Source organism: Toxotes jaculatrix, chromosome 11, assembly GCF_017976425.1.
Source record: "Toxotes jaculatrix isolate fToxJac2 chromosome 11, fToxJac2.pri, whole genome shotgun sequence".
Classification (NCBI taxonomy): Eukaryota; Metazoa; Chordata; class Actinopteri; family Toxotidae; genus Toxotes; species Toxotes jaculatrix.
In genome coordinates, this window is record NC_054404.1 from 22,689,698 (window position 1) to 22,704,344 (window position 14,647).

The 14,647-nt window shown below is 41.8% G+C and overlaps 1 protein-coding gene across 1 annotated transcript; it reads right to left on the reverse strand.

Moving 5' to 3' along the window:
- Positions 1–1,572: 1,572 nt before the first annotated feature.
- Positions 1,573–6,304, reverse strand: tlx1 (T cell leukemia homeobox 1). The gene is made up of 3 exons (XM_041050448.1): positions 5,851–6,304; positions 3,830–4,067; positions 1,573–1,948 (listed from the first exon to the last, which is right to left on the reverse strand). The coding sequence occupies exons 1-3, from the start codon at positions 6,302–6,304 to the stop codon at positions 1,738–1,740; spliced, it is 903 nt and encodes a 300-aa protein (XP_040906382.1). The 3' UTR covers positions 1,573–1,737.
- Positions 6,305–14,647: the final 8,343 nt, after the last annotated feature.

Sequence of the window (14,647 nt, forward strand, 5' to 3'; positions counted from 1 at the left end):
AGCAGTGTTTAGTGGCTGATGAAGATCCACTGGTCCAATTGCACAGCATTTGAGAGAGAGAAAAACATGGTGTGAACAAGACACAGTGGACTGATTCTGTTTCTGACTTTATGTTTACTCTAACTGACAAAACATGTATGTAGCGTGAAAATGAACATGAGCTAAACGTGTTTCCACTGAGAAAAATAAAAGTTACATTTATCTGAATTAGGACTGCAACTAATGATTATTTTCATTATTGATTCATCTGTTTTTTTAGATTAAGAAAAAAATCGTTTTGTGTATAAAATGATGGTAAATTGTGAAAAAAAGCCTCACAGTTCAAGGTAACATGTTCAAATGTTTTGTTTCGTCTGACCCACAGTCCAAACCCCAAAGATACATGATACATGAAGTGACAAAGAAAAGCATCAAATTCTTACATCTGAGAAGCTGGAAAAGGCAAATATTGAACACTTTCGTAAAAAAAAAAAAAAAGAAAGAAAGAAAGAGACTGAAATCATTATCTAAATTATTAAAATATTTGCTCATCAGCTTCCAGTGGAAATCCTGGTCAATGCATGGACGAACTCTGAGAGCTGTATACTGAACAGATTTTTAATTGACTTGCATTAATCAGCTCCACAGAGAGAAAAGTGATTTTCACTGTTTAGAAAACATCATTGTCACCAGTATGAATAGAAACAGATGTTATGGCTGACACACACACACACACACACACACACACACACACACACACACACACTGCAGTAACACACTGAAAAAAGTCTGATAAGATAATAAAAGCCCGTGTGGAGTGATGACTGGTCTTTGTTTGTGGTTGGTCAGCTTGTTTGATCTCGGCCTCACAGGTCTGAGGTGATCCGCTTCCACACCTCACAAAGAGGAGAGAGGGAAATAGCAAAATACAGTTTGTAAAACATTTGTACAAAAATAAGAGTTAAGGAAATGTAAAATGTGCTAAACCTTGGACAAAAGTACGCTCACTGTTAAATGCAGCCACAAAGTGCCATTAAATATTCTCTCTTATCCAATCAGATGCTTGTTGGCCTTTAGGCCCATTTATACCTAAATTCTAAAATGGTCAGATCCTCAGTTTGTTGCTGTAAATCATCACTCTGAGTCATTTTCTTTCTCATGTGTTGGATTATATGTTTGAATTCATACAAAGGTGCTAAAACAAGTGCTCTGTTATTCTGCTTTTGAGTAAAAGGTCCATTAACATGGCAGATAAATACTGACAGACACTGATGGCAGACATCAAGTATGAAAATATGCTGTTTATGAAACATCAAGTCCCCTTACAGGTCAGCTATGATACAACAGCTCGCTGGAGCCGGTCTGTCCTGGTCCTCTGACAGAGGAGCACACAGTTCATTATGATGCCTCAACACTGCATCAACACCACAGTCCGGTCTGTGCAGGGCTGAAGCAAGGATTCAGTCCAGGGCTCTGAGGGATCCACATCAGACTGTGGACCTCCATTAGATGGGAGTAGTGCTGAGTGAGCCCACGTGAAGCATGTTTGCTGTTAGCAGCAGCACCGGCGCGTGTCTGACAGAGGGTGGGTGATAATAAGAGCAGGGAGGTGACCTGATAACCAGCATCTATCAAACAGTGTCCAGCACCGGGACCTCCTCTGCTCGGTGCCCCACAGCGGGCTACAGCCCATGTCTCCGCCCTCCAGCAGTCGGTCGGTACCGGCTACAGGTACCGACCGCAGGCCGTGTGTTGGCTCTACTCGCAGGCCGACACGCTGCTGATCTTGGCGGTATTCTCGGTCCAGGGCTGCAGGTTCTGCAGGGCGAACAGAGAGCTGTTTTGCAGGCACAGCGGGTCCGGGGTCACCGGCTGGTTGATGGTCTTCTGGAAGGCCTCCTGCTGCAGCTGCATGAGGATCCTGTTGGCCTGCTGCCGCTCGGCCTCCCGCTCCTCCGCCGTCTGCCGCCTGCAACAGTCACAAGGAAACAGCGCGGATCGCTCACACAACCAGCCAAAGCAAGCAGAGAAGCTCCACTCAAGCTTCATTCACAGGCTGCGGGATAATATTAATCAGAATATCTGAACCATTTGAACATTTTGTGTTGCACAGTGTCGGACGAAACAACATCAAGTCCTGGTCAGAATTTGTTCAGAGAAAGTGCGCTATGCAAATTCAAATCTCTCTCTATGGTGCGTATATCTATAGATTGTATATTTTAAAATATACTTATAGCTATATAAACTGCCCTTGGACCTGTGCTCTGTATTTGTGTGTTTTTCACTTTACATCCTGTAAATCCAATCCCAAATTAATATAAAATCGCAAGATTTATTATTGTCAGGGAACAAAAACATATTTTTAAAATGTAAGGATTTGGCTGCACAGTCTAATAAATAGATCTATGGATAAATGGTCACCGGGAAAAAGATCGAAATCTGTTGCAAGTTTCTCAGCTAATTTTAGAAAATATATAATAATAAATAATAAATTTGGTTTATTATTACATTTTCGGCGCTTTTTTACTCTTAAACAGTCTCTTAAACAGTTGCTAGACAATTTCTGCAGAACGCCGAAATTATTTCAGCAAAATACAAAAATAGGACGCAATATTTATTTTTTATTTTATTTATTTATATATTGTTTGATTGATCTATTCCTATTGAGTGTCCGGTGGTTTTGAGCACTCTGTCTGCGCTTTTCTTTAGATTTTTCTTTTTAAATAATTTTGAAACAATGAAGAAACTCAACAAATTTAAATGGAGGTAAAACGTATAAACACGTTCAGGGCTTTTTTTTCCACTGAAAATCTTCTCTTATACAAAAATATTATAAAGACAGATTTAAATCAAAACGTCGTGTTTTATTTACCGAATGTGCTGAATTCACAGATTATTTTAAATATATTTGTATTACGCATGGAAACTGGTCTACACCTGTACTTGTCTTCCTTAATGAAATTGTGCTTTTTTTTACTCGTACTTTAACCCATTTTATTTTTTATAAACGAAATACTAGATTTAAGCAAACAAATAAACACATTTCTTCTTATTCTTTTTTTTTTTAACTAGCCAGGATGTTTCCTCTCTGCCTCAGAGAAATGTGGAGTTAGGCCTCCTCTGGTTAACGAAGCTTTGCATGTCCGCTGGTGCATGTGGAGACTCAGAGGCTCTTCATATCAACACTCATTCACATACACAGTCTATTTTAAGAGTTTTGGTTATTTTATACACTCAGTGTTCAGTTTATTAGGTACACCTAGCTCAAACTAATGCATTTTAATACAGCACTGTTGCAGTAACTCCTACCTTCATGATGGACATCTTTATTATTTTGACCATTAATATCAGTGAAGCTAGGCTACATAACAGAAGCACCTCTGTATATCACCCAGTAAAGCTCGACAGCACCACAATCTACATCCTGAACATTAGAACCTTTATGAAGGAGGATTTAGGAGGACTGTGGTCTCAGACTACATCAGTTTGAGCTGGATGTTCCTAATAAACTGGACCCTGAGTGTTTATTACTTCTGTTTTGTAAGAATTTAGTGTGAAGGGGCACTGAATTGTCAGATAAAGGCACATAAGGAGATAACTGCTGTGATGGGAGGGAGCCCACTGAAGAAAACAGTCATTACTTATACGGTAAGTATAAAAACAACTTTTCAAGTTCGGTCCAGCAGGACCTCCTGGCCCTTTAAAAGCCACTGGAGGACCCTAACTGCCCTTAGGAACCTAAAGGACCTTCATCCCTCTGTAAAGGAGGATGACTCAAAACCCACCATCTGCTGTGTAGAGATTACAAAGAGAAAAAAACAGTGTCTTATCAAATCAAGCATGAGTTCACCTCCATTTGGTGCGTCTGTTTTGGAACCAGGTTTTGACCTGAGCGTCAGTCATCTTCAGGGCTTTGGCCAGGGCAGCTCGCTCAGCAGACGCCAGGTACTTCTGCCGGTGGAACCGTTTCTCCAGCTCACAGATCTGCAGGCGGGTGAAGGACGTCCGTGGCTTCTTCTTCTTAGGAGGCGTCCGGTTCTGGTAAGGATGACCTACACGACGTGTCACAGTGAGGGGTGAGAGGGACACTGGACAGGACAGGGAAGGGAAGGACAGGAAAAGACAGGAAAGGATAGAAAAGGACAGGAAAGGATAGGGAAGGACAGGGGAGAAAGGGGTAGGACAGGTCAGTAAAGGACAGGACACAACGGTAGAGGACAAGGCAGTAAAGGAGAGGACAGGTCAAAGCAAGGTATGCAAGGCAAACAGACAGACAATGAGCAGAGAGAACTGACAGAGCAGCAGCAGCACAGCATGGGCATTATACAAGCTACGGTCTCAGTATAGTATTGTAAAGAACAGGACAGTGTTTGATCTCAAAGTATAAGTATTAAATCTACAAACTGTTCCAACACAAACAACAAACTGTTCACACCCTTACTGTTCTGTAAAGAACAGCTCTGGAGTGTAGGTCGTACTGCAGTGTACATTACTTTCAGGTCCTGTTCATTTTTACACCGTGAAACCTTTAGAGAACCTTTGTTACTTTTCTATTTACTTACATTTTTATTTTTAATGCCGTAACTAGAGGACCTTCAGATAACGTCTGAAGAACTTGGTCTATTCTTAAGTTGGATATTATGCATTTATATGTGTAAATATTAATATACATTTATATTGTATATTTATGCCATAACCAAGGAACCACAGCTTGTGAGTGTGTATGCATTTATTTCAACCCATGGCATATTCAAAGACTGTTGGAGAAAGTAGAATTGAGATGAAATTCTTTATCACATTAATTTAGTGCCCTTGCAGCAAAAGGGCTCACATTTGACAATATGTCAGTCCAGTGTAATACGTTTAAAATGAATAGCTTTGGATGTGTACAGGGGGTTGACTATAAAGTGCCAGCCTGCACGCAGAGAAGCTACAGAAACAGAAGAAGAGTCACACAGCTCACATTCTGCCTGACACACACAACAAATACCACACTGTGAAATGTCAGACAACAGGATAGGTGCAGTCTTTGTATTCACATAATACTACTACTACTACTACTACTAATAATAATAATAATGCCTCAATATCTCACAGTAATACTGTAGTGTGTTACTGCTCAGATAGATAGATAGATAGTAAACAAATATGATGAAACGGTGTCACTAGGTTTGGTCTCTCAATGACCGATGCTTTAAATCAATAAATCATATTATATATGATATATATTATATTAATATTATATATATATTATTCTTTCATTATTACTCAGTAGTTTTCATGACAATAACAATAAGCTTTAGCTATAGTCATTTTCTCTCTGTAATAAAAACTGTTGGAACTAAAAAGCTTTTTTTTATTCGTTTTTTTTTTCTATTACGTTTATAAAACGGACAGTTTTTGCTCTCTGACTCTGATAACTTATCTTAAATGATCAGATTTTTAATCATTAGTCTGATGGGCTGAGAAGAAAAATTCAACTAAAACTGACAAAAACGAGAAACTGTAAAGACGTTCACACCCTGAAAGCATTTTCAAATGAGGATCTCCTTCTAATAATCAGAACATCATCTAAGATTTTGTCTGCGTCTACACACACACACACACACACACACACACACACACACACACACACACACACACACTTTCTATCTTTGTTATTATTATTATTATTATTATTATTATTAATATTATTGCAAAGGAATATTAGAAATCATTTACAGTAAAAAGCTGCAGCACTATCGTATTTTTTCACTAATTTTTGACTTTTTAAAAGGAGACTCGCTGTAATGTTTTTTTTTCTTTTAATAATTTCCCTTGTTCCTGTTCCTTCTATTTTATTTTGTTTTTATTAAACATGCAGTGAGCTACCTGTGAACCTGTCTTTGGTGTAGCGTCGGTTGCTCTCCATCCAGGGGAAGGTGAGCGCGGTCAGGTTGTTAATGGTCCCGCTCACCGGCGGCACGGAGGGGTTCCCGCCGTTCAGAGGCCGGTGCGCGGGGACACGGATGACTCCGGCGGCGTTCACATTAGTTCCGTTCATATTCACGCCCATGTTCATGTGATAAGCTCCGCCGAGGGAAGCCATTCCGCACGAGCTGCCGCCACCGCTATATCCGGTGTTCCCGCACGTGAAGCCTCCGCCGTTACCGCCGCCGCTCGCGCCGCTGCCGTAGGCCGGGTGTCCGTAGTCCGGTTCGTGCATCCTCGCGCCCAGCATGCAGCTCTGCTCCACGTTGCTGAGGATCTGATCGATGCCGAAACTGATGGGCTCCACGTGCGCGTGCTGCTGCAGATGCGCCCCAAGTATCCCTAAGTGATCCATGGCCTCCGCGAGCCCCCCGCTCCGGCGCGAGGAACACAGCTTGCTCCACGCGCCGCTCCCCGGATTCTTCCGTCTGGGCTTCTTCTGCTCGAGCTCCGGTCGTTATCTAGTGGGCGCGGGCGCACGTGTGTGCGTCTGTCTGTGTGCGCATGCAGAGGAGCGAGGCTGGACTGCCCCCCCGACCCCCTCCCCACCCCATCCCACCCCCAGAGGGAGGACATCAATCAAAGTGCCAAATAGACAGCGCGAGATTAAGACCCGATTTTAGGCCTAAGGACTGCGCGAGCTCTGTGATGGTACACTTCATAAAACACTGATTAACAGGTGGACGAAATCAATCACACACACACACACACGCACGCACGCATACACACACACACACGCACGCACGCACGCACACACACACACACTATTGCTCAGCTTTAGTTTAACACCTCCAACAAAAGCGTTTCCGGCCGCTCCGCTGATTCTCCGCTGACAGAGACAGTTTTACTCTCCTATCAGTTCTCGTTACCGTGTAGTGAATATCTATGGTACAGCTTTTTCTGATAATTTATTTTCCACCTTTTTTTCAGATGGTCTCTGACACATCCAGTCCCGGCAGATAATGTAACATATAATAATGATCACAGCAACACACCTTTTCCTGCACTGATTCCACTGCGAGTTTATTCTGTGAACTAGTTATCACAACATCACTATCACACACAACCTTAATCCTGTACTATTATCTGATGGAAAGATGTATTATTTTTTTCCCTGCAGCTGAACAGAGCATGAAGTAAATCTGCTTTAAAATTAGACTGATAAACTACAAAGCAGATAAAACTAGGTAAAAATAATAAATAAAAAATAGAACTAGCAGAATAACTCTTTAACGTGCATTCCAGATTTCCATGCATGGTTTACAAAAATATATTTCTACAGTGCTCTATAGAGACATACAGGAAGGTTTGGAGAAAAAAAAAAAAAAAAACTCGCGTTAAAGTGCGCAGTGACCGTCTGTCAGTTCTTGTGTAAAATCTTCTAACATTATTGACATTATTCAGCTGAAACAAATAGAATGAACTCAATAAAATAAAACACCACAACACACTTTAAAAGGAAAATTCATATAACTCGGTCTGTTTTCATTCGCGCTGCAGGAAGTTTGGAGCCTTAATAAATTGGCGTAATGGCTTCAAATGTTCCAGCATAAATCAGTGGAAAAAATGACTGATGTTTAATGTGCGCTACACGCATATAAATTGTTGTGGAGCTGGCGCCATTATTAATTCATGTTCAGAGTGATGACATTGCTGCAAACACTGATGCGTTTTCATTTGTTTCTGCGGGGAACAGAGCAGAGCAGCACAGGCTGCTGGAACATCTCCCCGCACTGTTTCCCTGCCTCTCTCCGGCACTAAAAACCCACCGAAACCCCAGAGTTCAAGCGACATTTTAATAATGCAAATAAGTGATAAGTCATTTATTTGACATTAGGCTACATTCATTAAAAAATATTAACGAATCCGGAAATGATCAATGACTGTGCTGCGGCTTTAAATGAGAGGGATATTTATTTATACCAGAACAAATGGATGCAACTGTGTTTAATCGTAGATCATAAATAACGAGCGCATTTTGTATGGCGCGTTATTTCCTATTAACGATAATCTGCACGCGCTGCTCCAAGACACGAATATACCACCTGCACAACAATTAAATGAAAAATTAAACCAATGTGGCTCATTGATTTCCTCTCCTTCTAAAAGCCGCTGGGACGTAATTACTTAACGCGGGGCATTAAAGCATTAATATTTGATACGCTTTCAGCTGCTCTCATTGGTCAATTGACCCGCATCAAATTTTAATGCGCGCGGCAACCTATCCCGCGCGCCGAGGCGCACCTATTCGTTTAAATGTGGACCAATAATGAACATTAGGCAGCGGCTGAATTACTGAGGTGAAATGCAATAGCGGACTAATGCAGCCGCAAGCACTGAGCTGTGTTTAAAGGCAGGTTTTTTTTAACCAGGTAATTCACCCAAAACAGTACACGAGGACATATATGTCTGCTGTTTTGTTTATCATCACATTTTTCTCCAAACAAGGATAAATGTGTAAATATAATAACATTATGTGGATAGTAATAATAATTTTAATAATAATTGATGTTATTACCAGTTTTTGATTATACGTTTCGTTGAAATACATGTAATGATAAATATATCTGTTGCACTGCGGCTGTTCTGATGGTCCCGTGTATCTGCGACAGGAAGCTGCCTGTATAATAAACGTAGTATTAACATGTGGGGGTGTTCAGAGGCTGTGGCGGGGCCTAATATGCCTGACAGTAACAATGGCTGTGGCATCTTTTCAAACTCAATTATCGAGCGACCATTTTCATCTCAGCGGCTCCAGTGTCCTTATGGGGTTTGGAAAAAAAAAAATTATCTCCTCGCTTCAAATGGAGACACGTATTGATTTTTCGCTCCCTGTAAGCAGCAGAAGTTCCACAGGCCTGAAGCTGCCACGGTCCATCAGAAAGTCAGCCTAAACTCTGGAGTCCATCTCAGACCCCGCAGCTGCTTTAATCTGAAGAAACCACCCTGTTCACTTCTGTATCAGAATATCATCACGGTGTTAACGACCTCCTTCAAACAGGAAACTGCTGTAGTCTGTTACTGCGCTCTCATTTTAGGAGCAGGAAGGGGATCTACATAATGCTGTTAACAACATTTTATAAAATAATTCAATTCAAAACACAGACATGTTTGTGAAATGTTTTTTTTAGGTACAAGTTATAAACCTCTCACTTTATTGTCTTGACCTTCAGCTCAGATTACGAAGTGACAGAATGACTCAGCTTTGTGACCTTTGGTTACAGATAAACTATAAAGTGTTTCTAATATTTTTGTCTGATCTTGTTGATGTGAGAAGGGTGGACAAAATATTAGAAACAGCTCTCAGTACCACGCATGCAGCTTCCAAAAAGGTTGACAACAAAAAGCTGACATTAGAACTTTGATTAACAACAAGTCATCCAACATAACATGTTATAACAAAGTGAGTCTGCTCCTTCTATAAAATGACTCAGGAGTGTTTTCTGATCTGATTACCTGATCCTTTGTCAGTGCCTTCCAAAACTGTTTATAATCAGTCCATTACAAATATGATTCATGCAAACACTTTCTGATCCGTCACTGTGATGATTAAGGTTTGCTCAGGCCCAGGCTGAGGAATGATCACGACCATGGTAAATAAAAAACAAACCAGTCATGTCTGGTGGCAGGAAGTGGAGATGAGTCACACGCCTTTCACCCCGCTGCCATTGTTTTTCAGGAGGGCAGTCTCTGCGTGGAGGCCGGATTTATCACAGGGCTGCTGTGTTGGACTGCATTAGGTCTAGACAGGGGGACCCGAAAGAGTGCCAACCGAGCGTAGGTAGCACGGAACCATGTCGAGATGTGACAGCATCTACACATTCAATTCATACGAGGTTCTAACGGTCTAACATGAACAGCAATTCATTTTGAACCCATGTTCAGCAACCGTTCATATAGAAATGAATCAAAGTGGAGTCAGAGGCAACGCTTTCTCCTGTGTGAAGCAGCCATTAGATGTGCCGAGTGTGAGTCATTCTGGGAAACAAGAAAGTCAAAAGGGAGGGTTGGCAGATAACTCCTCATAACCACAGCGCCTGAAATGAATACTGCAAATATAGAGTCTAAAGAAAAGTGTAAAACAGATGAAGGCAGAAATAAGAAAAGCACGGTCATACTTTAAATGCTTCCAGAACCAATTGGGATTTATTTAGAATAAACATGGACATGGAGTTTTTGGTGTTGGTCTAATATTAGACTCTATACAACAATAAGCTGATTAGTATATTTAGAGTGTTGTGATAATTTGAATTATGTGTGTATGGACACACTGAAATCTTCTGAGCCATCAAATTCTCTTACAATGTTTTCCAAGACTCTGTTGTAACTTGTGGCTCCTGTCTTGCCTTTTTTTTCCCCCTTTTTGAGGGAGAAAGATGTGTGTGTGTGTGTGTGTGGGGAGGGCTCTACCTGCAGAGTCCTTGACCCTTGACCTCTACCTCTCTGGCGCCAGCTTCATCAGCTTTCCCTCTCAATGCAATATGAGCTTTCCCCTAACCACCGTCCAGTATAGGGCGTGGGGGACTTGGAGGAGCAGATTTAGACATTAATAAAAATGACAGAGTGTATGAGGTGAACTGTTTCCATGATTTGCAGTCATGACCAGATTTTACTGTCCAGCACAGTCTTACACAGTGAACACATATGTGGCTAAAAAGAGGCCAGTTTGTAGATTTGTTTTCAGTCTGTGTGTGATGTCAAAAGTGATGGAGTTGGTGCACAAACTCTAAGAATAACAAGCCCTGTTGGCAGAAACAGTTCCTGCCCCAGTCTAAGTCACAGCCCCATGTCCACGGCCAAGGACCTTGTCCCTTTTTGAGCCTTACTTTGGAAAGCTGTAAACTGGTGGGATGAGCTGGGATGTTCCATCTCTCCCACTGACCTGAACGCAGCACTATCTTGATGAGTGTGTTCCTTTTGCACAGCGCTGGGTCAGAAAGGGAACCCCGAGCTGCTGGACTCTGAGACTGACAGAAGTTAATAAAGAGCCTGTCTCTGTCAGCTCTGAAATAACACTTTGAGGGACAGAGACGCTGAGACAAGTGACTGATCATCCTGTTTAGTAACACAGGGAAACGGCACACACCGAAGGGAACCTGGACTGCATGGACCCTGTTCCCCCCAGGAGGAAACACACATACGCGCCCATGTTGTAGACTTCCATACGTGCAGGGACACAGTGTCAGGGAAACAGGTTGTTTTGCTTGTGTGTCCGTGTGTTGTCTGTCAGACTTCACCCTGCGCTGGTGTCACATTATTGAGAAATGTGAGGAGGCAAAGACTCCGGGGTGGGGGCTGTTGGGGTCTGTATTTCCACTGTTTACCTCAAGGTGATTGTGAGGAAAGATAAAATAGTTGCTGCCATAAATTTCCAGAGATGTAAAAAATGCCGTCAGCGCCTGATCAGGCGGTTTTTACTGCTCGTTAATGTTTGCGATAAAACTTTTACCAAAAATGAAAAACACTTTTCAGTTACATCAAGTTTGATCTCTTTCGATTTGTCCCAATTGCACCTGCAGATTGATATATGGATCAAAAATATATATTTAGTGAGGCAGAGATTTCCAACATCATCATGCACATGAGTGTAATTTAATACCTGATCACACAGCAGCAGGAACGATGCAGCAATGATGCTCCTCCTCTCAGATCAGTGTCTGATCTGAGAGGAGGAGCTGTGCGTAATGATGGCGCACAGCACCTTTAATTATTTAAATCTCTGGATGTGGCGACAAGATCGGTCAGGATCTAACGGTAAATAATGCCCCCCCGTCCCGACGTTTTTTTTTGCAGTTGTGGCTTAACATCATAGAAACATATCCATAGAATACAGAGAAAACAAGTTCAAAAGTGTGAGTTCTTTTTTTAGTTCTTTTTTTTAATCTCCGGAGCAGAAACCTGCGCGGGTCCAATTTACAAACCTGATCCCGATCTGTTAGAGCCTCAGAACTGCTGCTGAACAGTGAAGGCAAAAACTCTGGGCGCAGGAGACGAGTCGAGCAAGAGGTCATACATAATAAAAAGTGAATTGAACGCACTCACATCACCTCTCCATTTACGCACAGCTGGCACAGCTGCTGTGATACACCTTCATTACATTAGGCCATCAAATCCTCTGATAGAATTTTAAAAGACTTTCTGCGTTTTTCTAATCGCTAAAAATCTCCATGTTGTATTTATTTGTTTAAAGAGATAAGGGCCGTTTAATTTTTTTTTTCTGTTGGATAAAGAAGAACTGACAGTTTTCAGATACCGTGGTAAACATTGACTGTGCTTTAAAGACATGAACGAGGACGCATAATGCCGACAATCTAAGTGTTTGCACAACTATAACTAGCCCTGCAGATATCCCAGCAGTTGCTGCTCCAACATGCATCAGCTGCGTGTTCATTTCCCAGATTTGGGGCGATAAATATTTTCTTTTCTTATTTTTTTTTTTTTTTTTTGTTCATGGAGACGAACCTTTGTTCTCTCTCACAGACCTCAGACTCTCCCCCCCCCACTGCTGCAGTTAAAGAGAATGAGAGGAGCTCGTGTGATCGGTCATCACTGAAAGCCCCCTTCAGTAATATAATAATATATTATTATATTTTATATTTGATAATAGACCTGCTCACAAACAAAACATGTGCCACCTCATATATGCTATGTAATTTTAGCTCCAGACAATAGGAAATAAGTCAAACTCTGTGCATGATGACTGAGGTGGTGAAGAGTTGTAGGTTAGAAAAAAAAAAAAATTGGGCTCAGTTGCTGATATTTCAGCACAGGGGGACTGGTTGGTCTCTGGGTGTGTGGGCGTTTCAAAAAGCTGCCATGCATAGTCTGCTGTGTGTTCATGCACAGGAGGGGGGTGGGGGTGGGGGGTTAATAGAGGCCCAACAGCTGATTTTACTGCAGCCATGGTACATGATACAGTCCAGATCATTGGCAGAGCTGAGACAGTTGACCTATTTCAGGTTGGTGAACGTTATACCGGCCTCATACTGTACATTAGCACATTTAATAAAAGGTTTCTTTGCCTCTGTTGATCAAATCTAGAGAAATGTGACCAGCTAACTTGTTGTCCACCATCACACAGAGAAAACACTGCTACTGTAATGATCTCCGTATTTTCTGGGCCTCTCTGAGGCAGAGGGCTGCTGTTTTCCTTCCTGCCGTGAGACTGACAGTTCCTTATCAGAGCACTTATCATCTGAATGTCAAGGACTTCCAGAAAATCCCATTTTCAGGTGATTGATGGAAGCCAGTAAGCAAACAAAGAGACAGAGAGAGAAGAGAAAGAGTGTGTCAAAGAGGAAAATCAAAAAAAAAAAAAATATTTTTTTTTTTATTTTTTAAAAATATATTATATAAAAAACCCCAAACAAAACACCAAAGTATCCATAACATCGAAAACAAGAAGCAGCATTGCTTCTTAAACTTGCTCACATATTTGTTAAAAATGGGTTTAATGTAACTCATTTGAAATGTCATTTTAAAAGGACTGTAAATGATTTAACCATCCAATGAAAAAAAAAATTACAATGGGAATGAGGTGCGAGAGGTAGACCTGCACCAGGGACATGGTCAGAGAGACCATGCATCTGTACTGTAAAAGAGAGCTCAGACCAGAGCTTACAGTAACAGACCCACTGACCCCACAACTTTCCATACTTTTCCCATATAAGGCCTCATGTCAGTCAGGTCCAGCGTTGTTGACCTCTTGAGGAAGACGGACCGAGTGGATGATGGGAGGAATTGCTGGCTCTGTGCGGAGGAATGGGGAGGAAGCTGGGAATGCTTGATGTTTGGCCTGAGCTCTCAGAGCGGAAGATGAAACTTTTAGATGTTGATGAAGAAAGCTCTTCTCGCTGTGATCTCTGACTCTGGGATTACAGATGGTTTCTGTGTGAATTTCCACATGAGGAAGATCCACGTTGGCATCGATCACTCAAAGCGACTAAACGCTAACCCCGAATTCTCAGAGTTTATCTACTTTATCCACCTCGGCTGCAGAGAGAGGCTTCACTCAGAACAGGTTTATATTAGAGACATGATTTTATTCTGTATTTTACCTGCTTCCCGGTGGATATTAACTCACCACATCCATCATGTTTTTACCTGTTGTCTTCATAAATTCACAGTAATGTACATTTCTGCCAAACTAATTCATCAGCGCAGGAAGAGTCGTGTCGTACTCACCGCTCTGCTGCTCTCACTCCCTCTCCTCTGACAGAAAGCCTGTTTTCATTGAGTTGCGGCCCTTTCGCTTTCCTGCTTTTTCTCATCCGCGTAACTCTGCTGTGAATTCATCTGCAGCCTTCCTGTTATTGTTATCCTTTTTACTGTGAAAAACCTACAGGAAGGTGTTGAGTTTCATTTCTGGCAGCTTAATAGTGACAGGGGAAAAACGTTAAAGTGGAAAAGCTGAATTAAAAGGTGATGCAAAACAGGTATTTCTGCTGAAGAAACGTTGTTCACCCCCTCAGTGCGTTTTTGGACGCGGCCTTCATTAGCCACCAGCCTTCGTTTGGACTCTTTTTCGTCAAAATGAGATGAAATTGGACCTGTCTCATTGGTGATGTGCTCAGTGGGGACACATGCTGCTTCTAATCAGTGGTAACTGATTACACCTGCAGGATTTGGGGGAGTGGAGAGGGTGAGACTGTTTTTAATGCAAAGCGCACATGAACTGATCCTGTGCCTCCAAACCTGA